This window comes from Equus caballus, chromosome 4, assembly GCF_041296265.1.
Source record: "Equus caballus isolate H_3958 breed thoroughbred chromosome 4, TB-T2T, whole genome shotgun sequence".
NCBI classification, from domain to species: domain Eukaryota; kingdom Metazoa; phylum Chordata; class Mammalia; order Perissodactyla; family Equidae; genus Equus; species Equus caballus.
This window is the reverse complement of record NC_091687.1, coordinates 5,920,760-5,941,645: the sequence shown is the minus strand read 5'-3', so window position 1 is coordinate 5,941,645 and position 20,886 is coordinate 5,920,760. Positions and strand designations below refer to the sequence as shown.

The 20,886-nt window shown below is 53.0% G+C and overlaps 1 protein-coding gene across 13 annotated transcripts in view; it reads left to right on the top strand.

Moving 5' to 3' along the window:
• Positions 1-20,886, top strand: part of ATXN7L1 (ataxin 7 like 1) — a 219,103-nt gene that overhangs the window by 173,159 nt on the left and 25,058 nt on the right. For all 13 annotated transcript variants that reach the window (XM_023638859.2, XM_070265427.1, XM_023638864.2 and 10 more), the window contains 2 exons: positions 3,061-3,283; positions 18,669-18,952. In XM_023638859.2, coding sequence (XP_023494627.2) covers positions 3,061-3,283; positions 18,669-18,952 — 507 coding nt within the window. The remainder of the gene's footprint in view (positions 1-3,060; positions 3,284-18,668; positions 18,953-20,886) is intronic.

Here is a 20,886-nt window from a genome sequence, read left to right as displayed (position 1 = left end):
GCGCAAACTTAACCGCTGTGCCACCGGGCCGGCCCTCCACTTTGAATTCTTACAAGCCTTTCTCGCCTGCACCAGTGGCTGGCAAGCTCATTCTCCTGGCTCAGGGGACAGAAGTCCAGAGCCCTTTGTGGGATACCGCGAAATAGTGATGGATTTAATTCCGTCTGAACAACAAGGAATGGTTTCACAAGTAGGAAATACTGCTTTCATCTGTTTATTACAATACAAAATCACCCATTAAAAAAAATTCAGTGTGAAGGGCTCTCTTCCAGTTTTGATGAAGATTGTCTCCTATGCAACTTGTTCCTTCAATTGGTCATTTAAGAAGAATTTATGGAACTAAAATATAAAACCAAGAAAAAAGCTTATCCATTGCTGTGATTTTTTTCTGAGTTTAGCAGCAGAACGAATGTGTTGGCAGGGTCACGAACCAGAATTCTCTGGGAAGATGACTTTAGAATCGCTGCTCTGGCCCGTTCCTTTTGCCCTCTTGGCACCCTTCCTTGTGGTTTATCTTTGTTTACTTGTATCATTTTGAATCCTTAGTTTAGCACCATAAAATGCCTCTTCCTTCGTTACCCAGGCTTCTCTCCCCACCGGAACTGAGGAATATTTCTGCACAGCCTTCCCCCCGCCCCCTCTGCCAGCTTGAGCGAGTGATGATAGCACGGGAGTGAATGAAGGCTGCAGAAAAATCCAAACAGTAGTGGCACAAAGCAAAGTCTTATTTTAGTTTTGGAAACCTCTGCCAAAAAAGAAATTGCTAAGCAAGACATTTCTGAAGGGCAGGAGGAAGTAAGGATTTGAAGGGAGAAGACTGCTGCTGTCTGAGCATTGCCCTCTGCCCTGCAGGCTGATAACTGATAACCCTTCTAACTGATAACCTCGCCCACCGGCAAAGAGATGGGCGAGCTGACTTGCGAGGCACTTCTAACCTCCAGTGGCTATAAGTCCTGCACTTCCTAATTTCCTGGCTTCAAATCTTGGTCACAGGACACCCCATTTCCTGCCTTCCTGAGAAGCGGCTAGGCCCCTGTGCACGACCCGGAGGCCCCATTCCTCGCGTAGCCATTGGCCCTGACCTTGGCACGTCACCTCCCCTCTCTGGGTCTTCCTTGGCCGGTCAGCCGTGAGGAGGGTGGAGACGCCTGGCTGCTTCCTGCCTGTGTGACGGGTTTGCAAAGGCCAGGACACTTTTATAAAGGATGAGTTCCTCCAAGGAGGATCCTGCCCGAGTGAAATATGCCAGCACTTCCACTGTAATCCTTGCTGTACCGTTCAGGAATGGTGAGGGGTGAGCAGAGAAGGAGCAGGTGTCAGGATGCCTCATCTTTATGATAATGGAGCGGAAAGAGGCCTGGGCAGCCATCTGGGGACCCGCTTCATTTTGCAGAGGAAGATGTGCGAACTGAGACGGCCGAGGTGGGGAGCTCCAGGCCGCCAGCCTAGGGACGCGCTGTGGCTGGAGTCGGAGCCTAGACCCCCTGGGCTCCAGCCCTGGGTTCTCTCGACTCCATCAAAACAGAGGCCCTGGAACTAGCTGTTAGTTCCCAAACCTTCAATAGGATGGCTCTGGGAACTGAGCGTCGTGCAAGGTCTACTCTGATTCAGTGAAAACAAATTACCCAGTAAAGTTATTGCGTGGAGACAACCTGTGAACACAGGTCAGGCACGAGTACCCAACCATCAGAGGGGCCTCCAGAATCCACATTTCCCGCCCAGTTCCCACTTCCTCAGAGGACTAGGGTCAGTCGGCTTTGATGCAACCTGGCAGCCAGTTAGTACGAGGAAGCCCAGAGAAACCCCAAAGTCCCATCCCGGGTGGCCGGGGTTAGTCTGGCTTTCTTCTCCCGGGTCCGGGGATGGGGATTAGCAGCCGGAAATCTCTCACAATGAGAAATGCCCGAGACTCGTCTTGAGGGGTGGAAGGAGAAAGTGGTCTGCGTCTCTGCCTCCCACCTGTCATTATCCCATTCTGTTGAGATTTCCAGATTCTGACCTCTGGTTCTTCCCATCAGGACGTGGGTGATCATTCCATTTATTTATTCCACGTATGTTAATGCAGCACTAACTATCCATGGGGCCCTGTAGTAGGCACGAGAGAGTCAGAGGGGACTGAGCATTACCGAGCCTTTGTCTTTTGGGGTCTCGGATTCCTTCCTGTAACTGTGTGCAGAGTTTTGGGGCATGTGTAAATGTGCCTTTTTTCTTGGGGGGCGGATCTGCTACCCTGTAAGAGTTAAGAATCACCCTAGTGGGTGTGCGCTAGAACTTCATTCATGCACCTGCTGTCCTGGTCAGCATCCTCATCCTGCCCGTTGAGTCGAGACCACAGGGCTGACCGAGCGTGAACAGGTGGGGCGTGTCTGCCCAGAGCACTGGTGTTTTCTGTAGGACTTCAGGAAGCCTGCCTGCCTGCCCAGGTCCAGGCCCCACATCTGTGGATTCTGCTTCAAGGGTTGATGTCATCTTGCATGTCCTGGCCCAGCAGCTGTGGTCCTGGACCTCAGTGAGCCCTGGAGAGGCCACTGTGGCATGTGAACAGATGCTGGACCGCTTTTTGGCTCTCAAAGACGCTTTCCTTCAGCCCTCTGACCTTAGGGCTCCTGCTGGAGGTCAGGTTCAAGAATTTCCCGTCTGTTCTCTTGACAGTCCTGCCCTACCCAGTGGCCTGAGGGACCTCGTGGCCTCTGAGTCGCTGTCTGGGGACCCCTTTGGCTCTGTGGTTATCCCGCTGTGTTCAGGTGACACCTGGCGTCCCTATGCTAGTCCTGTAGAGGGTTTTACAGAAGGATAGCCTGGTGAATGCATCCCATGAGAACCTTGGCGTCAGTTTAGCATGCCGTCTGATGCCGAAATCCAGGATGTAATTGCTGCGGGTTGATGGGATAGGAGCAGAGGTCCAGACTGACGGTAGTCGGAACCGAGGCTTCCGGGAGGCCGACATCGCAAGATGAGCGCTTTTCTCTCCGCCTGTTGTGAATGTGAGTGTGCACGAGTGTGTGAGAGACTCACTTGCTGCAGGGGACGGGCTGAGCTCTCTTCTTTCTCCCTCTGTAGAGAGAAGACACGGTTCAATGTGCAGGCCGTCTCCCTCTCCAGCATCTTCGCCCTCCAACTCCAGGACGTCCCTGGTCCAGGTGAAAACAAAGGCCTGTCTCAGCGGCCATAACTCTGCCAGCAGCATCTCAAAGCCATTCAAAACGCCCAAAGACAATCTACTTACCTCCAGCAGCAGACAGCACACGGTCTTTTCTGCGAAAGGATCAAGGGACAAACCATGGTGAGTGTCGGGTGCTGGCGGCCAGCAGCTGTCTGTGCTCATTGCTTGTCCCTGTCACTGCGGGAAACGGTGTCGACCCTCTGACTATGTTCCTGGGCATCATGTCTAGGAATTTGGGGAAGTGAGGATGGAAGGGACAGAAAAACCAGTATGATGGGATGAGAAACCCAAACGCGGGGGGAACGCGGGAACTGAAATATGCCTGGCAGGGGACTTTTTTCTGCTCCTGAGAGCTGAGCTGCGTTGTGTCTGAGAACGGGGTAACAGGGAAATAGTCCTCACTTAGATGGTCACCTCTCAATTTTCCGCCCCAGTGAAGAGAAGCCTCCGTGTGAATAATCAGAAGCACAGACTGGCGGCCCAGCGGGGAGCACGGCCCAGCGGGGAGCGCGGCCCAGCGGGGAGCGTGGCCCCGGGAGGCAGGCCCCCCACAGTGCCCCCCCCGCCAGGACCAGCTGGGGCTCCGCTCCACAGAATAGCTGCCAGCAGAGGCGGGTAATTGGGAGCTGACCACAGAGGGAAGACAGGAAATCCGCAGAGAGTGTCACCCCTTTGATGGGGTGGGAGATTGCTGCTTGCAGGGGGCTGTGAAAAATCAGAGGCTTTTCATTCATTTTTTTTTATCTCAGTCTTTACCAAAAAGTCAGGAAAGGTTACCCGTGGAATGGACAGATAGGAAAGCAAACTGAAAAAAAGGACAGGAGGCAGAAGATGAGCGTCTTCCAGCGCCGCCGGACCCACCCTGGACCACTTGAGGCCTGGCTTCTTACAGCGCCTCTAGCCTTATTTTCAGGCCTCGGGCAGGCAGACGAGGAATGACTGTAGGGTCCATCTCATTTACGTCTTTAAAGGGAAAAAGTGTTCTGGGACGTAATGATAGTTGATTGCACTTAAGCTCGTACTTAGGAAAGCTGTGGACTAAAATCATCCATCAGTTGGTTTGTCACTGCACGCTGGAGGTTAGGATGACCCTGTAAGGAGCTGGTGGTGCCAGATCAATTAAAGAGCCCCTTGTGATAAAATGAGAAGATTTAGACACGACATCAAGGCCGGGAGTCACTGTCCTGCAGGGGGACAGGCTTTGTCCTCTTCTGATTGCTAGAATCTCGGGTCCATCCTGCAGGAGGACGGGGCTGGTTAGGGAAGATGCAGGCTGAGGGTGACGGCTGGTGGCTCCAGGGTCTCCTCCGGGTCAGTGGCCTCGGAGGCCACCTGCGGGGTTGTCTGCCGAGGCAGCCTCAGGCGTCCCGATGTGCGCACAAGCTCGGGCAGCCCTGCCTGTGTGCAGAAGTCAGCCAGGGGACTTTGGGCAAGATGCTCAATCTTGCTGTGCCTCAGTTTCCCTCCTCTGTAAAAGGGGCTCATAACAGTTCTGCCGCACGGGACTGTCGTGAGCATCAAGCCAGCTCACTTTTATAACAGCTGCCAGCACAGTGTCTGGAGCCGAGAACGCTTCGATAAATATTTGATGATAAGGTTATCGGTGTGATTCTCGTGTGCGCCCAAGGACAGAGCTCCTGCCACCGGGGTAAAGGTCGAGAAGTCCAATCTCTGGAAAAGGAAGAGAAACAGCTCTTCGGACCCAGACTGAAGTTGAAAATGGAAAAGGAAACGGTCGTTCATTCTGAGTCCAGAAATGAGCTACAGAGAACGCGCGATGGGGAAGGCTGGGACGGTTCGGCCTGGGGGTTCCACTGGCTCAGCCGCAGTGCCGGGCGGCTCCCCCAGAGAGCCATGAGGAAGAACGAGCACTGAGCATGGGGCCAGAAAAGCCAGCTCAGGTCCCGGCTCCACCACCAGCTTTCTGTGTGACCTTGAGCAAGTCACTTAACTTCTCTGAGTCTTTTTTTCAAGCCTGAATATTTTTTGATTCTAAATCACAAACCTCTTAAAAATTCTCAAAAGTTCCTCATTGCCTCCTGAATTGAGTTAGGCCCCTAGCCCAAAACAAGGGAATGTCTGCAATCCGGCACTGATCCAATCATGGTCACCCAGTACCATCCCGTCACTCCAGCTTCCCCACCGTGTCTCCCCCCCACGTTTGCCCAGAACATCCATCTGTCCTTACTCAATGTGACACTTAATGAGCACCTGTTGTAATACTGTGTGCTAACTCTATAACAAGCCCTAAGGATGTACAGGGCCCACCGATGTCACCTACGGCACCTTGGTGCAAGTTAGAAAAAGTCCTAGATACAGCTCTGTACCAGAGTGCACAGTTGGCTAGTGGTTTTCATCCTCAACCAGACATCCTAGTGCAGTGCATAACCTGTACAACTGTACACTGCAGCCCTGGGGATGCAAAGTTAAATAAGACACAGACACTGTCTTAGGGAGTCTGTAAAAAGAGACATAAGCTGACACAGAGTACGATGTGATAAGAGCTAAGATATTAGAGCACAGAAGAAGGGCGCCTAACCCAGGCTGAGCACCCAAACGGTTTTTCATAAGAAGTCACACTTGGCACTGAATTTGCAGGATAAGTAAGACTAAGCTAGACCAAGAAAACCAGATGAGAATGGTAAATGTTACGTTATATATATTGTACCACAATCAAGAGACTTTCTTTAAGAAAGTGGGAAGGGTGTCCCAGGCAAAGGTAACAGAACGTGCAGAAGTAGTTCATGTGGGGAGAGGCAGGAGATGAAGCTGGGTAGGGGGGTGACCCTGAAGTTCCACTGTCTGTGCCACGTTCAGAAATTCGCGCTTCCCCCCAAAGGCTGCGTGGCACTGTGAGAGGAGCAGATTTCCGTGGTAGCGAGCTCACCCTGACAGCAGGAGAAAGGAGGGGTTGAGGGGCCCTCAGGAAGAGCGAGAAGAGTGGAGACACTTTTGTGTGATGTGGGCGAGGTGTGGTGACAGCCTGGACCCAGGCGGCGGTTGCAGGCACATGCCAAGGGGCCAGGTGGGAGTGAAAGGCAGGAGGACAGTGCCACAGCCCTCGGGGCTGGGTGCACGTAAGGCATGCAGTACACGGGGAGAGCGTGGGATGAGGTCTGGGGTCCCGGCCTGGACAGCTGGTGACTGGTCCTCAAGAAAAGGGCAGAAAGGGCCAGAGGGAGCCAAGACTGCTAAGACAAGTGTTCTTTCCACAACAGCCCGTCCCTTCTTTCCTGGCCCCAGTCCTCTCTGTGCCTCACTACCCATCCCATGGGCCACCCTCTTCTCGAAGGTTTTATCCTCGAATTGTGTAGACTGGTGCCGCCCAGCAGATATATAACAGGCGCCATGCATGCAATCTGAAATTTTCTAGTAGCCACATTGAAAAAAGTGAAAAGAAACAAGTGAAATTAATTTTTAACAGTGTTTTATTTAACCTAATGTAACCACAGTATTGTCATGTCAACGTATAATCAGTGAGATAGTTTACGTTCTTATTTTTTTTTTCTTGCTGAGTCTTCAAAGTCCTGTGTGTTTTCCACTTACGGCACGTCTCAATTTGGACACTAGATTGTCATTGGAAACACTTGATCCGTATTTAGATTTCATAAAAAATTAGCAGCCGTAACATAGACTCACATATCCAAGTTGTTCCCATATTACTTTTCTGATAACTGCGTTTTTCTAATGACTGAATCAGGTAGCTGTTTTTAAATTTTAATGAATTAAAATTAAGTAAAATTTGAAATGCACTTCCTCAGCCACATTTTAAGTGCTCGATCGCCACAGTGGCTGGTGGCTCCTGCATCAGACAGCACAGATCTGGACACGTCGGCCCCCTGCCCTGCGGGGTCCCTCCGGCTTTTTGACTCACAGGCGTGTTACGGTGGCTCCTCACATCTCTGATGTTATGCCCCCAACAGGAGCTGCTAAATTCCGAGGCTGGGTGTGTGGTGGGGACAGACCCGCAGGACCCAGTAGGGCCTTGAAGAGGCCCAGCCCCCCACACCACAGCAGCTCTGTATCAGCCCCTGAAGGCCAAGAAAGCGTAGGGCTCGCCTGCGGGCGATGGCCGTGGCCTTTAGATTAGATTAGACAACAGGTCCGGGGCGCTCTTTCCCAAGTAGCTCAGATGCCCAGGTAAAACAACAAAGCACCCTCCTGGGCTCAGGTGCCCTCCTGGCGTCTCACACGGGTTCAGTGGTCTGTGGGTTTCTTGTCTTCTCCCTTCTGTGGCTGGGGAGGTAAAAAAATGACTCTGCATTAGGAGAAAGGGGGAACCGGAGACAGCATCCCCGTGGGGCCAGGTTTGTGCCCTGCAGAGGTGCCTGGCAGTGCTCGCAGCTCACCCAGCACCCGTGCTTTCACCCCCGCTTCCCTGGGTCATTGTCCTGAGGGTAGGGACCATCCCTGGGGGAGCCAGAGGCCAGAGGATACCCTGCCTGACGTCCTTGGAGCCCGTAAAGGCGGAGGAGTGGGCAAGAAGGTTCTGTCCCCAGGTGGAAGTCAAGAGGGAAGGATGACTGGCTGTTTTGAGCTCAGACAAGCATCTCAGACTTGACTTCAGAGTCCCTGCTCAGCGGGGGAGCAGCCCCCTGCCTGGGGGCCGAGCCAGCCAGGCTGACTTTCCCACCTGCTGGCCTTTTGGCTGCCCTGGTCCAGGAGGTGAGCTGATGGGGGAACTCAGACCCGAAAACCCACTGCTGTGGGCAGGCGCAGGGAGGGGCCGTCCTCCCCGGCAGGGAGGGCCCGCTGCCTTCTCTTTGGGCCTTATCAACCCACACGTGTGTGCTGACTGCTAAATATGCTCAGCTATTAAAAATGCAGGAGACGAGCCTGCTGCTCCAGAAGGAAAATGAGCCAGAGCAAAAGAAAAGTCAGCAGGCTCCCTGGCCCCCTGCATGTGCCCGACCAAACACGTGGGGGTTGGGGGGGGGCCCTCTTCCAGTGGGAGGCGTGTCCTCCTCGTGTGTGGGCGGGTCTGGGGGTGGAAGTGCTCTGGAAGCCTTCCCCCTCCCCCGCTTTACGGAGAGGAAATGATGACGAGGACGCCCTGGCCCAGCGCCTTGGGAGGCACAAGGCTTGCTCATCACTTCCTGGTGTCAGCACGGACCAGGGCAGGACCACAGCTCAGTAACGATGGCTCCCTGAGGGACCAGGGAGTCATCACACGGCTTCTGCTCGTGCTGGGAAGTGTTCGAGGTGCCAAGTGCTGCAGGTCCTCTGGGTGACCCCGATTCCTCAGCGGGAGGAATCCTCCGCCTGGTGTCCTCGCCCCTCGCCCTGCCCTTCCGCCCATCCGCCCCCCGCTCTGCGCCCCCACCCTGGTGCTGTGCGCCCTGCCCTGCTCAGAAGCCTTCGGTGGCCTTCACTTGTTGGCCTACAGAGCAGAATTTAGCCCCTTTGGAGGTGGATATGCGAGCTGGCGTTTCCCACTTGTTCCCCTGCTCCTGCCAATATCTTATCCCCTTCATCCCGTCTTCCAGGCGTCCCCGTGTATTCGTAGCTCCTCACACGTGCCTCCATGTGTTGACACGTGCTGTTTCTCTTCCCGGGAGCAGCCTCCCTGCCTGTCCCTGCACGTGCTTAAAGTGTCCACGTGAGCGTCACTTCCTCCAGGAAGCCTTCCTGGACTTTGATACAGACTGACATGCTCCTTCCTCTCAGCTCCCATTAACCCTCAAGGTACCACCCTGAGAGCTACCGTCATATACTGTGCTTATCTGCTCCCTTCTCCTCCCCACCCCTGGCTGCGCCTTGAGTTCCTCGGTGTCCCCATGGTTTTGCATGGCATCCGGCACCCAGCGCATATTTCGTAAATGAATGTGTGATGAGTGAACGAATGAAGGAGTCTGTGAAATGGAACTGCTCTTTCCCCCTCCTCACAGAGTTTTCTGATGCTAAAGGAAACAAGGGGTGTAAATAAAGATCTTTTGAGCTCTTGAGGAGAAGCCGAGTGCCAGTTCCCAGCAGGGAATTATTTTTCCCTGTTACAGTTATTAGAGTTAGGGCTGTGGTCCTGATGGTAGGAAGGAAAGACACCCTGTGCTCTCGCAAGAAGGGAAAGATATTTTCTTTGCAATTAAAGAGGAGTGAGTCCAGTGCGGCCACTCCCCAGCCCCTGCGTGCTCAGGAGCAACACCCGAGTCCCAAAGAGAGGAGAGGCATTGGTGTGGCCCCACAGAAGTGGCTTCCTGGGTTCCCTTCTTACAAATCCAGCCCATCACCCGGGAGAGGAGGGGGACCTGCTGAGGCCAGTGTTTGCCCCGGTGGTGCAGGTTTGGGTGTTGAGGGAGGTGTGGGGAGGAGGATGAGAGGAGGAAAGGTGGGTGGAGAGAGGAAGTAGACAGGGGTTATGGGAGAAGCCGCAGAGGGAAAGAGTAGAAAGGGCTGGTAGGTAAGAGGATGGGCAGTGGACGGCCGGAATATTCGAGCATCCAGGGGATGCTGTCCCTTCCAGGACCAGGAGGCATCGGGAATTTAGACATCGAAGTGCTGTGTGCTCGCTGGGTTTTCCGATAATCAAGGTAAGGACAATGGACAGCTCCTTGGTTGCAAGCTCACCGGACCTTGTCAAGTCACAGAAGCGCTCAGAAATGGAGACTAGAGTAGGGAGGGAAAACATAGGCAGGGACAGCTGGGGAAGGAAAACAGGGCATGACGGAGAGAGGGAGCAGGAGCCAAGAAGATGAGTAGCCATGGTCTTTCATATTTGCACAGCCCATTGTAATTCCTAGATGCTTTCGTAGCCCCAAGCCCTTTTGAGCCTCAAGTCTACTCAGTGATAAGATGGGGAAACAGAGACCCACGCGGGTGGAGTGACTGGCCCGAGATCGCACACGCACTGGCTGGTGGCGCAGGTGGGACTCGATCCTTGGCCCTCTCACTTCCAGGGCTGTGGTCAGGAGCACTGCCCTTGGAGCTGCCTGCCCTTTGCTTTGCGGAGTGAATGCGCTGGGCTCGGCTTCCTCGTCTATAAACTGGGGGTGGGGATTAAACACCATCTTCCGGGCGCGTAGCCTACTGCCCCAGCGCGTGGTGGGTGCTCACTGTGGGAGCGTCAAGGGAGCATGAGAGGAGTAAGGGATGGGAGTCAGCAAGTCCCTCACACTCACCTTTGTCCTCCCTCTGGCCCCTCTACCAGGAGAAGAGAACCTGCAGGCTGGTCCTTATCGAAAGCGTTTCTTCTAGGGGAGAGCTGGTTTGCTTTTCTGTGTTCTGTGACTTAACCTTCGCTGAGAACATTAATTCATTCATCAAACATTTATTGAGCCCTTCCTAAGTGCCGAACAATGTGTATGTCTCTGGGATATCTCTGGTGTGACATATACACTCGGTCAAGTTCCCTCTCCTCGGTGGCTCACGGTCTGGTCAGACCACATAGATATGGAACTGAAACCTTGCCCTTTGGCGAGATAAGTGTGACAGAAATACCTAGGAAGGAACAGCCAGCGTGAGAGCCTGAGAGGCTGTTGGGGCAGGAGCTGTGGGTGGGCCAGGCTGTGAGGTCGGACTTGGCATGCTGTGCAGTACAGAGCCGTTTAAGCAGTGGGATGGGGGCTCACACGTACAGTGGTGGCTGAGTGGAGATGGATTCGAGCACAGAAAGAGGCTGGGATGGGAATCCTGGCGGTGGGGATGTTCCTCAGGGTTCGGGCGAGCGATGAGGACGAGGCCTGAGCTGATGGTGCAGAAAGGGGTCCGTCTCAGCAGGTGGACGTGTGAGTGCCTGGACGTGGGGAAGGGCCGAGGTCTCTAACTGGATGGTGCTGTCGTTAGCAGAGTTTGGGAAAAACAGAAAGTAGATTTAATTTAGAGCAAAGAATTTCCTGAGTTTGCTGTAGGTCAGTGTGAAGAATAAACTCTTGAAAGTTTAAACGAGGTGCGCTTGGCATTCTGGATGGGGTGGTTTGGGTGCGGGGCTGCCTGCCGGGTGCTGGATTCCAATACAGAGAAGAAAGAAGCAGAACGAGTGACACCCAGGCCTTCCTAGGCCACTTGAGAGGGAGGATGCTCCCTGGGCTGTTTCTCTGGGCAGGAAGTTGGGCAGCAGAGGCTGGGGCAGAGGCAGGCGGCCAGGGATGCTGTGCCGTTCCTCCATCCCCAGCGTGCTCAGAACAAGCCTCCTGAAAGCAGTGGGCGAGGACCTGAGCACCCATCTCGGCTCCAGCCTCCCTGGCCAGGGGATGGAGGATGATCTGTGAGGAATCCTCTTCTCTCCCCGTGGGTCGCTGTTGGCTCCAGGGCTTGAGGGAGACAGTGAACGCCTTGGCTGCGCTGGCTCTGGGAGGCGAGGCTCAGGCCCAGCGACAAGGCAGCTTGCAGCTCCAGCAGCAGGAGCCAATGACCTCTGGTGGCTGCAGAGGGGAGTGCTCCCACTAGCTGCTCCTGAGCAGAGCCTGTCCTGGGGCCGGGGCGCTGGGGGCTCTGTCCCGCTCTGCACGAGCTGCTCCCTCCAGAATCCACTTGCTTTCTGACCTCTGTCGTCTCCGATCTGCCCTCCGAGGCCCCGATACTGTGTTTGCGTTGATGTGAGTTTCACTGGTACTCGTGTTAATTGTGAGGCTCCTCGTTCCCCTGTGTGGAAGGACACTGAGCAGGTGTGGCTGGTTTGGTCTAGGCTTGTCTTGACCCCCTCCTGGCTCACAGCCCGAGTCTGCACCACTGCGGGCCAGCCGGTCCCCGGTGCACACCAGAGAGCCTGTCCAGCATCGTGCACCCCCCGCCCCGTGCCCACACTCTGCTCTTCCTTCTTATCTTCCCCTCTTCTCTGGCTTACCAGTTTTCCCCCAGTCTCGGGCATTACGGCTCCCCAAGACTGTCAAGACGTCAGTGCCCATGGGTGTCCCAGTGGGCTTGGAGACCACGGTCTGAGCTCCTTGCCTCGGGAAGCCCTCATTAACAGAAGTGCCGGAGAGCCTGACAGAGGCTGCGGGGGCTCCTGCTGCCAGGGACCCAGAGCAGCCTAGAAGGGGCAGGTACAGGTGTTCTTCCAGGCGTCTTAGGGCCAGCAGGGGCGCCCGCTGCCTGACATACTTCAGGGTTGCAGGAGACACGTTTGTGGGCAAGGAAGCTTGAGTTTCTGCTCTCTTCTTCCAGAATGTGTTCTCCAGGTGGGAGCTTTACCGCTAGTCCCAGCTCGAGCGGTGCCTGGAAGACCAGGGATTGGGAAGTGGGGCCGGAGGCTCCTGGAAAGGGGTCGTTGGGTCTGGAAAGACTTCCTACCCAGCTGTTTGTCCTCCTCACTGCACACCCCAGAAGTGGTCCTCCACTCTGGTGAATGTGGACGGCCACCGCTCCCTCCCTTCTGCCCCTGCCTCCTCCCACCTCGTCCATCCCTCCTTCCACTGTGGGACCAGGAGGCTAAGAGGACAAAAATTTCTGCTGGCAATGATGACTTGCTCTCCAGTCGTCTACGCCAGAAGCATCAGGGTCCGTGGGGAGAGGGGATGGCCTGATACTCTCTCCTCTCTTGGTTTTAGCTCCAGTTTATTGAGGGCCAACTTTGTTCCCAGCGCTATGCTAAGTGCTTTATGCGTATTATCTCATTTAATCCATCCTGGTCTTCATTTTACTGATAAGGAAACTGAGGCCCAGAGTGGTGAAGTCCTGGGAGAGGCTGGGCAGAGCGGCCATGTGCGCCCGTGTGGGTTTGCACCGTAGGCTCTCGTCCTGCCTGGAGCCGAGGAAGAACAGAAACTAGCACTCCTCCCCCTGCCGGGCAGCCGCCCTGTTTCTCATTCACGGGAGTCCTGAGGGGCTCACTGAGGCCCTAAACCCGGGAGGTCAGATGGCTTTCCCACTGCAATCCATCCAGCAGTAGAAGAGGCAGGATTCGCATCTAGGCTTGTCTGATTTCAAAGCCTGTGTTTCTGACCGTTAGCCTAGACTCTCTTGCAACACCCTCCACCTTCTGTGAATGGGGTTGATGACTCTGTTTTCTGTTTGCTTACGGTGTTTACAAATTGGCTTTCTGAAAGTTTTCCCAATCTTTTTCCAGATTTAAAAAGATACATCATTTTTTCATTCATCAGGGTTTACATAGCACCGCCTGTGTTTGATGTACCCTGGTAGGACTTTGTAGCTCTGTTATTCAGGCTGATTCTTAGTGGTTGCCTGACTCCCAGCCTTTCAGAATGTCCCAAGTATTTCTTCAACTTAAAGAATTTAAATTTGATATAAATAATGTCCTGATAGCAGCCCCCAGGATGCATCTAAGAGAGCCAAATTGAATTCCTTCTCTGAGGGCCTTTTAAAGTAGGGTAAATTCCTGTTTGCTTGGGATGCTTAAATGCTGTCACCACTTGGAAGCCACAAGGCTGGCGAGATGGTCCTTTCAAGGATCTGCCAATGAATCAGAGAGCCTCAAAAGTGTGCCAGGCCAGTAGGCACCCAGGCCTTTGTCGAAGGAATTGGTGGGAAGAAATCAGACAGCTGAGAACTCTCAGCAGACACATAACCCACAGCACAAATACCATATGTCTTCAGGTTCCTGCCTGTCAAATCCATCTTCACCCCGAGCTGGTAAGTGGAGCAGGGCTGGCGCTGATTTCCGCCGGCCTAAAGATTTTCTGAAGCATTCTTTTAAGGCGTATCTGTGGGTGATCAAAGAATAAATCATGACGGTCAGGAAAGCATAGCTGGCAGGGGAACAGCTGGCCCTGCGACCATTGGTGGCCCTCAAAATGGCGCCATAAGATTGTCCACCTCTGCTATTCTGCAGGCATCGTGGGCAAGGAGGGGAATCTGCTTGGTGCCAGGAGAACCATTTTTCTTAAAGCCAGAGGACCCTCCTTGGTCCGGAAAGATAAATGCAGACAGGCCAAACACGCAGGAAGAGGACGGGCAGCCGAAGCAGCGCAAATGGAGCAAGGTAGACATTTGCCCCGCGTAGCGAGGAGGATGAGGGAGGATCGTTCTCAGCTGCGGGATCCCTTCCCGGGACCCGAGACAGAGGTGCAGAGATAACAAGGAGATAACAACTCCCCGTATATTAGACACAGCAGGAGAACAAGCTGCAGCCCTGGGCTCCTTGAAAGAGTTCATCCCAAGCGAACAAAACAGGCATTATGAAAGCAGCAGGGGAAGAGTGGGCCTCTTTCTCCCTTTCAAATGCTGCTCCAAAGAAAGGATAACAGTGAGTTGATAAATGCGACTAATTGTGAGGCTCGGCAAGTGTGTAAGCGCATCCCTTAAGATCGAAAGGGGAGGAACTTGAGGGTCTTTGGCCAACCTCATGGGTAACTGCCAGGCTTGTTTATAACCTAAAGGGACAGAATCATAAATTGCTTAGTTATGTGGGTGTTGCCCACTCGCCACCCCTCCCAGCTCCTAACTGCAAGTGGAGGTGTTTGACTCACTGGGATTAGACGCAGAAAAGGGGGGAGATGCCCTTACCATGAAGACAAGAGACAGAATCCTTTGGCTTCTTTCCAAATGGAAAAAAAAAAAAATTAAACCTGTCATTCAAGGTCCACTGCCCGGGGCTGGGACACTGTCCTGCCTGGGAGAGGTGATGGCAGAGGAAGTGAGGGGAGTGAGAAAGGGGACAGTGGGAGAAAGCAGAAGACGCTTCTGAGATGATGGCTTCCAGAGAGCCACACGCCCCCATCCCTGGAGTGTAGGCAGATGCAAGGGTCTGTGTGTGAGTGAGGCCGGGGTCGAGGCTCTCCAGCTTCTATGTCGGCCAGAGCTCATTGCTGACAGAAGATTGATCTCTGGGATTGGTTTTCCAAATGGTGTGGCACCATCTTACCATCATTTACTCCTTTGTTCATCAATTTAGGATCGTGGAGCCCTTGCCAATACTAGTGAAGAAAGGGGGCTGAATACTCAAATGGACCGATGGCCCACATTATGCCAGGGAATGAGGGTGACGAGGTGAGGTGGGGGTGATTTTCGCCTCTCTCTCTCATTTCCCCTGGGGATACGGTTGACCCTTCCAGCTATCACTGAGCTGCCTGCTTCCTTGTCTTCTCTTAACTCCCAGCAGAATTACCTTCTCAGCTCAGGCCAGAGGCAAGATACCTTGGAGGGGGAAGCCCAAAACCTTTGGGCGAGAGAAGGGACACCAAAGAAAACAGTCCCGGGGCAGCCCCAGGCCCTCCTCCTTCACTCCATCTGCCACCCTTCTCCATCAGCTAACGACACCCTTGGAGGCCCACCCAAAACACCCAGTCTCCCTTCGCCTCCCGCTGCCAAGATGTGGCCGCCTTACCTGGCCTCGGGAGTGTTTATCCGGTGGCTCAGCTCCCTACTGACTCACCTGGTCTTTGGAACCCTTCAAAACATTCTGGACCGGATTTTTTTTCCCTAATACCTCCCATTCCCGTCCAAGAAAACTCAGTCCCAGAGGACAGTACACCGGCCTTTCCTTCTTGTTCCTGATGGGCGCCAATTCCGCGTCCTGCCTATGGGCTTTGGGATCGAAGCCCCACTGGAGTTCTGGAGGCATTGGCGGTAGAGCGGATGAGTGGACCACACCCGTTATATAGGGAGAAAGTTCCCAATTAGGGAGCTCAGTCACAGACATTAGCTGGCCTGGCTCAAGCGCGGTTCCTACCACACAGCTGGGAAGAGATCGGTTGAGTGGTGCTGTTCCAAGTGGCCGGCCCCGGTGCACCTGTGCTCTCGTGCTGCCTTAAGGAGCACGTTGGAGCTGGACGTTGACTTTGGGGGAGAAAAGCAGACTGTACTGTGGGCGTTTAAGGACCACTTGGCTCGGTTTCTACAGTGAGCTCAGTTTGTATGATTGCTCTGGGTTATTCTATCCCAACATCTTACCTTTGTCCACTGAGCTCGTGAGTATTCAGCACGTGCCCACGGCCTCTCTCAAAACAGCTGGAGGCCTTCCATTTACTCATCTGGCTCACGTGACAGGCGCTGGCTCTGGAGCTTGAAGTCCTGACTTCCTTTCCTGAACTCACGTGGCTTCACAAAGAAGGATATCAGAGAGGACCACTCGGGCGCTGAGGAGCCTCTCACCTGGCTAGTAGTCCGCGTGTTCACACCAACACTCAACAAGAGCTTTTTCAGCAGGCCCTTATAGCGTGGATTTTCAAAGTCAGGATACTGAAGTATAATTTAAGTTGTGTGAGTTTTGTAATTTGTGGGAGTTTTATTTTGGTTTGTGTATTTTTTTTTTTAATTTTTAGTTGTGGTCAAATACACGTAACGAAATTTACCATCTTCACCATTTTTAAGCATACAATTCAGCAGTGCAACCGGTCTCCAGAACTCTTTCCATCTGGCAAAACTGAAACTCTAGGGGGCCGGCTCCGCGGCTGAGTGGTTAAGTTCAAGTGCTCTGCTTTGGCGGCCCGGGGTTTCGCTGGTTCGGATCCTGGTGCGGACATGGCAGCACTCATCAGGCCATGCTGAGGTGGCGTCCCACATGCCACAACCAGAAGGACCTGCAACTAGAATATACAACTAGGTACTGGGGGGCTTTGGGGAGAAGAAGAAAAAAACAATTTAAAAACTGAAACTCTATACCCATTAAATAACAACTCCCCTTTCTCACCAGTCCCTGACCCCCGGCAACCACCATTCCACTTTCTGTCCCCATGAACTTGACCATTCTGCATACCTCATATAAGTGAAATCATGCAGTATTTGTCTTTTTTGTGACCGGCTTATTTCACTTAGCATACTGTCCTCAACATTCACCTGTGTGTCAGAAATTCCTTCTTTTTTGAGGCTGAATAATATTCCATTGTATGTACATACCACATTTTGTTTATTCATTCATCCATCATTGGACACTTGGGCTGCTTCCACAGTTTAGCTATTATGGATAGTGTTGCTATGAACTGGGTGTACACATCTCTCTTTGAGACCCTGATTTCTGCAATTTGTGTCTTGTCAAGTTGAGTGAAGGAATGATTCTAGAAGGATTCCATACCCCATGGTTTTGCATTTTTGCCCGTTTGGAAATGCAGCACTAACTTCACCAGGTAATAGCTTTATAGCGTCTTAGCGTGCTGACTTTTCAAGGGCTTCGTGTGCTGTTCTTCAGCGATATGTGAGTGCTTTGAGAATTGCCATTAAACAGAAAGTGGCAGCAGTTCAGCTGTGTCTCAGTGATGGGGACACTGACAAAGGACGGAATTGTCAAGACTTGGTGTCTTACTAAAACCACCGTTCCAGTTTTCCCTGCCTTGGGGCCTGAAGTCCCACACCACCCTCACCCCAGGCCAAGAAAGTGCGTGGCCCCAGGGGCAAGTCGGTGAGGTCCACGGCAGTCTGCTCCACCGCTGAGTGCCCTTCTCACTGGTGAAGTCCTATAAATAACATCTGTGATCCTGTTTCAAAGTCAGAGAAGGAGCAGGGGCTGAGGGGGTGCTGAAATAATTTCGTGAACAGACTGATCAAAGAAAGGATCTCTGAATGAATCTTAAGGAGAGCCAGCCAGCCATGTGGACGAATAAGATTCCTCCTCTGCCAAAACCAGCCTGTCTCTCATGCCCTTCGTTGTCTGCAGGCATATAAGCCGTATTCTAGATCGTTTGGCATTCAAATAGCTAAGTCGGCTCCACCCTCAGCTCAGAGATGACTCGGGGGCTGAAGTGTTAGCATTCTGCCCTCTTGTAAGGAGGAAAGGGAATCTGGTTCAGGAATCAAAGCAAAGCTTATTCACCTCATCTCATCTTTTAAGACCCCGAGACAGAGTCCTCCAGAGCCCCCCAGACACGGGGTCCTCCAGCATTAAATGCACAGAAATCAAATGCGTATCCATTACAGGAGAAATAGCAGGGAAGAGGGGCGAAGGTGACAGATTCTGAAGAGCAAACATCCACCTTTGTGCTCTGGCTTCTTAAAATTCATCCTCTCACCTGCCAGCCTTGAGAATTGCCTATTTACATAACTAGCTGCCTAAAATGGAATATTAGATAATGTTACATGGCAGCTCACTCAATCCGAACCATCCCCAGGATGTAAGAGCGATGCAGAAGTCCTCCGACAGCGTGTGGCGGGGCACGCTGGCCTGCAGCCATGCCTCTGTGTGGTGTGAGCCTGTCAGCACTCCCAAGCTAAGCAGATGTCAGGCCCGACCGCCAGGTGGGAGACCAGCCGAGCATGGGGGGGGTTGTGGGGGGAGCGTGATTCAGCAAGTGGCACAGTGGCACACCGTCTTCAGGGGACAAACAGCATCTCTTCCTGAGCTTCACAGTGGGCACCTTGTTCTGCCCAAGGTTCCATCTCAGAGGCAGTGACATATAGGGACCGAGAAGGGGGGAGCTGCAGGATCTATGGGGGCAACCGGTACGGGAGGTAATCAGTCGGCTTTGATGCCATCCCTGGCCCTGTGCCAGCCACTCATTCCCTGCTGGTCCTTTCCAAGGCACAGATTTCCCTCCCATCAAAACTGGAATCATGCTGCTCGCTTATAGGAGGAATATAAATAAGTGATAAGGAAGGATCCTGATGACGATGAGCAGGTATTGCTTGTCAGCGCGCCAGACGTGTCAAAGAAGGCAATTGTGTGTGTTCCTTTCTTTTTCAGCGTTCCGGTTCCTGTAGTCAGTTTAGAGAAAATTCCTAACCTAGTGAAGGCAGATGGTGCCAATGTCAAAATGAACTCTGCAACCACTGCTGCGGTCACGTGCTACTCCACTTCATCCTCTGCCATCTCTACCCCACCTTTAATTAAGGCGGTCTTGATGTCCAAGTCAGTGCCACCTTCCCCAGAGAAGATCTTAAATGGCAAAGGAATTCTATCCGCCACAATAGACAAGAAACACCAAAATGGCACCAAAAACAACAACAAGCCTTACAGGAGAGTTTCAGGTACGTGTCTGTGTCCTTAGAGTCTGGCTCATGGTTAGAGTGAAACCAAGTCACATCCCTAACCAAGGAGTGATGTGTTCTTAGAATTAAGCCGGTCTGTTTCATTTTAAGGGAACACAGAGTTTACCTGCAAACAGGACCCCCCACCTAAAATGCAAGGAAGAACTGGGTCTCTTATTCCCGGGCCAGATGGGGTCTCTGGCTTGGCTCAGTGCTTAGCGAGAGTCAGCCTCGTGGCTCAGGAGGCAGGATGCTCTGTGCCGACCACAAGGACCTGTGGATCCCGAGGGTCTTATGCAGACAGAATGAACTGCCCCTGGGTTCTCTGGAAACTTCACTGCCGTGAAGTTGGACAACCCACAGTGATGTCTCGCAGCGGCTCCGGGCAGGCTGGGGACAGTGCCATCAGTGCCGTCTGCCCCACTCTCTCCTTGGTCTACTTGGTTTCCAGGTTGACTCTGTGATCTGGGGCTACAGCTGCCTCTCCGACACACTCAGGTTGGAAATCCCATCCAGGAAGGCTTGGCCTGGCACAGCAGAGGGGGTGTGGAGGGGTCCCTCTCGGATCTGCTTCTTGGTTGTCTGAATGGGCACTCGGGGTGCCCAGCAAGAAGCACATGGCCAGTCTTTGAGGCGGTGGTTGCCCTTCGGGGCCCCCATGTGGATGATATTTGCTTTGGATTTGTCGTAGAACTCAATCTGGCAGTTCTGCTCTCTCCAAAAGACCGAGAAAAGCTATAAACTTTGTACCTTCTTCACACACCATGGGGAGTTATCAAATGTTGACCAGAAAAAAGACAATACAGAGAGAGGCACCCTGTGAGAGAGAAACTACGTCCTCTGGTATGCACATAATTCTTAAGCACCCCGAGAATGGTGGGTCGTTTTTATGTTCTACTTCGTGTTTATCTGTATTTCAGTTTTTCTATCTTACTTCTGTAGCTTTGTAAAATATTATATCTAAAGAGTACCTCAGGCCCAAAGCAATCAAAAGACACAGGCATCTTGCCCTAAAAGTCTCCCCATGTACTATTCGCCCAGTTGGTGCTCTCCTTGAGCGTTTGGGGCTGCAGGGTGTGGACAGGAGCCCCCAGCTCCTGGCTCTCCTCCTGACTGGAAAGTTCAGTAGCGTTCTGCAGAGGTGGGTGGCAGCATCCTTGGAAAAACCAGTAGGCCTGGCTGGGCACAGTGTCCAGAGGGTGTGTTTCCTCATTGTGGCAGAAGCACATGACCATGGCTTCCAGCCTGCACCCCAATCTGAAGTCGTTTGGGTTTGGGGTGTTTTTTTTTGCTGTTTGTTGGTTTTGCATTTTGTTGGTTGTTTTGTCTCATTGGGTCTTTGCTTGTTTCTCTCTCGCTTCCACATTTGGCAGCCAGCTCCTACCCCCAGCCAAACAACCTGCTCAGTTCCAGCCCAGCATGAGTTCTGGGGTGGCTCTGGGCACAGGTCTGACTCTGACAGGCCCCAGGGAAAGAAGTGCATGCCAGGTAGCCCGGGGCCTAGCACCCCTGCCCTCCGCAGTGGGCAGAGAGGCACATAGGAAACGGGCATCTCCAGGCCTGGCCGTTTTCTAGTCTTAAAGGTGAAGCTAAAAAAAAAAAGAAGGCAAAAGCCAGAACAAGGGGTAGGAGGCATTTGGACAGCCAACCCGGGACTCTGTCCTGGATGTAAGAATGGTTTTATTGCCCATGGCATCATTGCCGCCGTTGCAAACACCCCACGACCCCCAAACCGTCTTTTAAAAATAGGACACGTTCATTTATTACACTCAGAGTTTACTCCACCAATTTCAGACAGTTTTGCAGGCTAGGTAACCTCTTTTCAGTTTGCAGCCATTCGAACCTCTCATGGAGACTTTTCAGCGAATTCGTGTGCACCCCCCACCCACCCACACACCAGCACTGCTGCTGATCTCCTTGAATGCCCAGAAGAG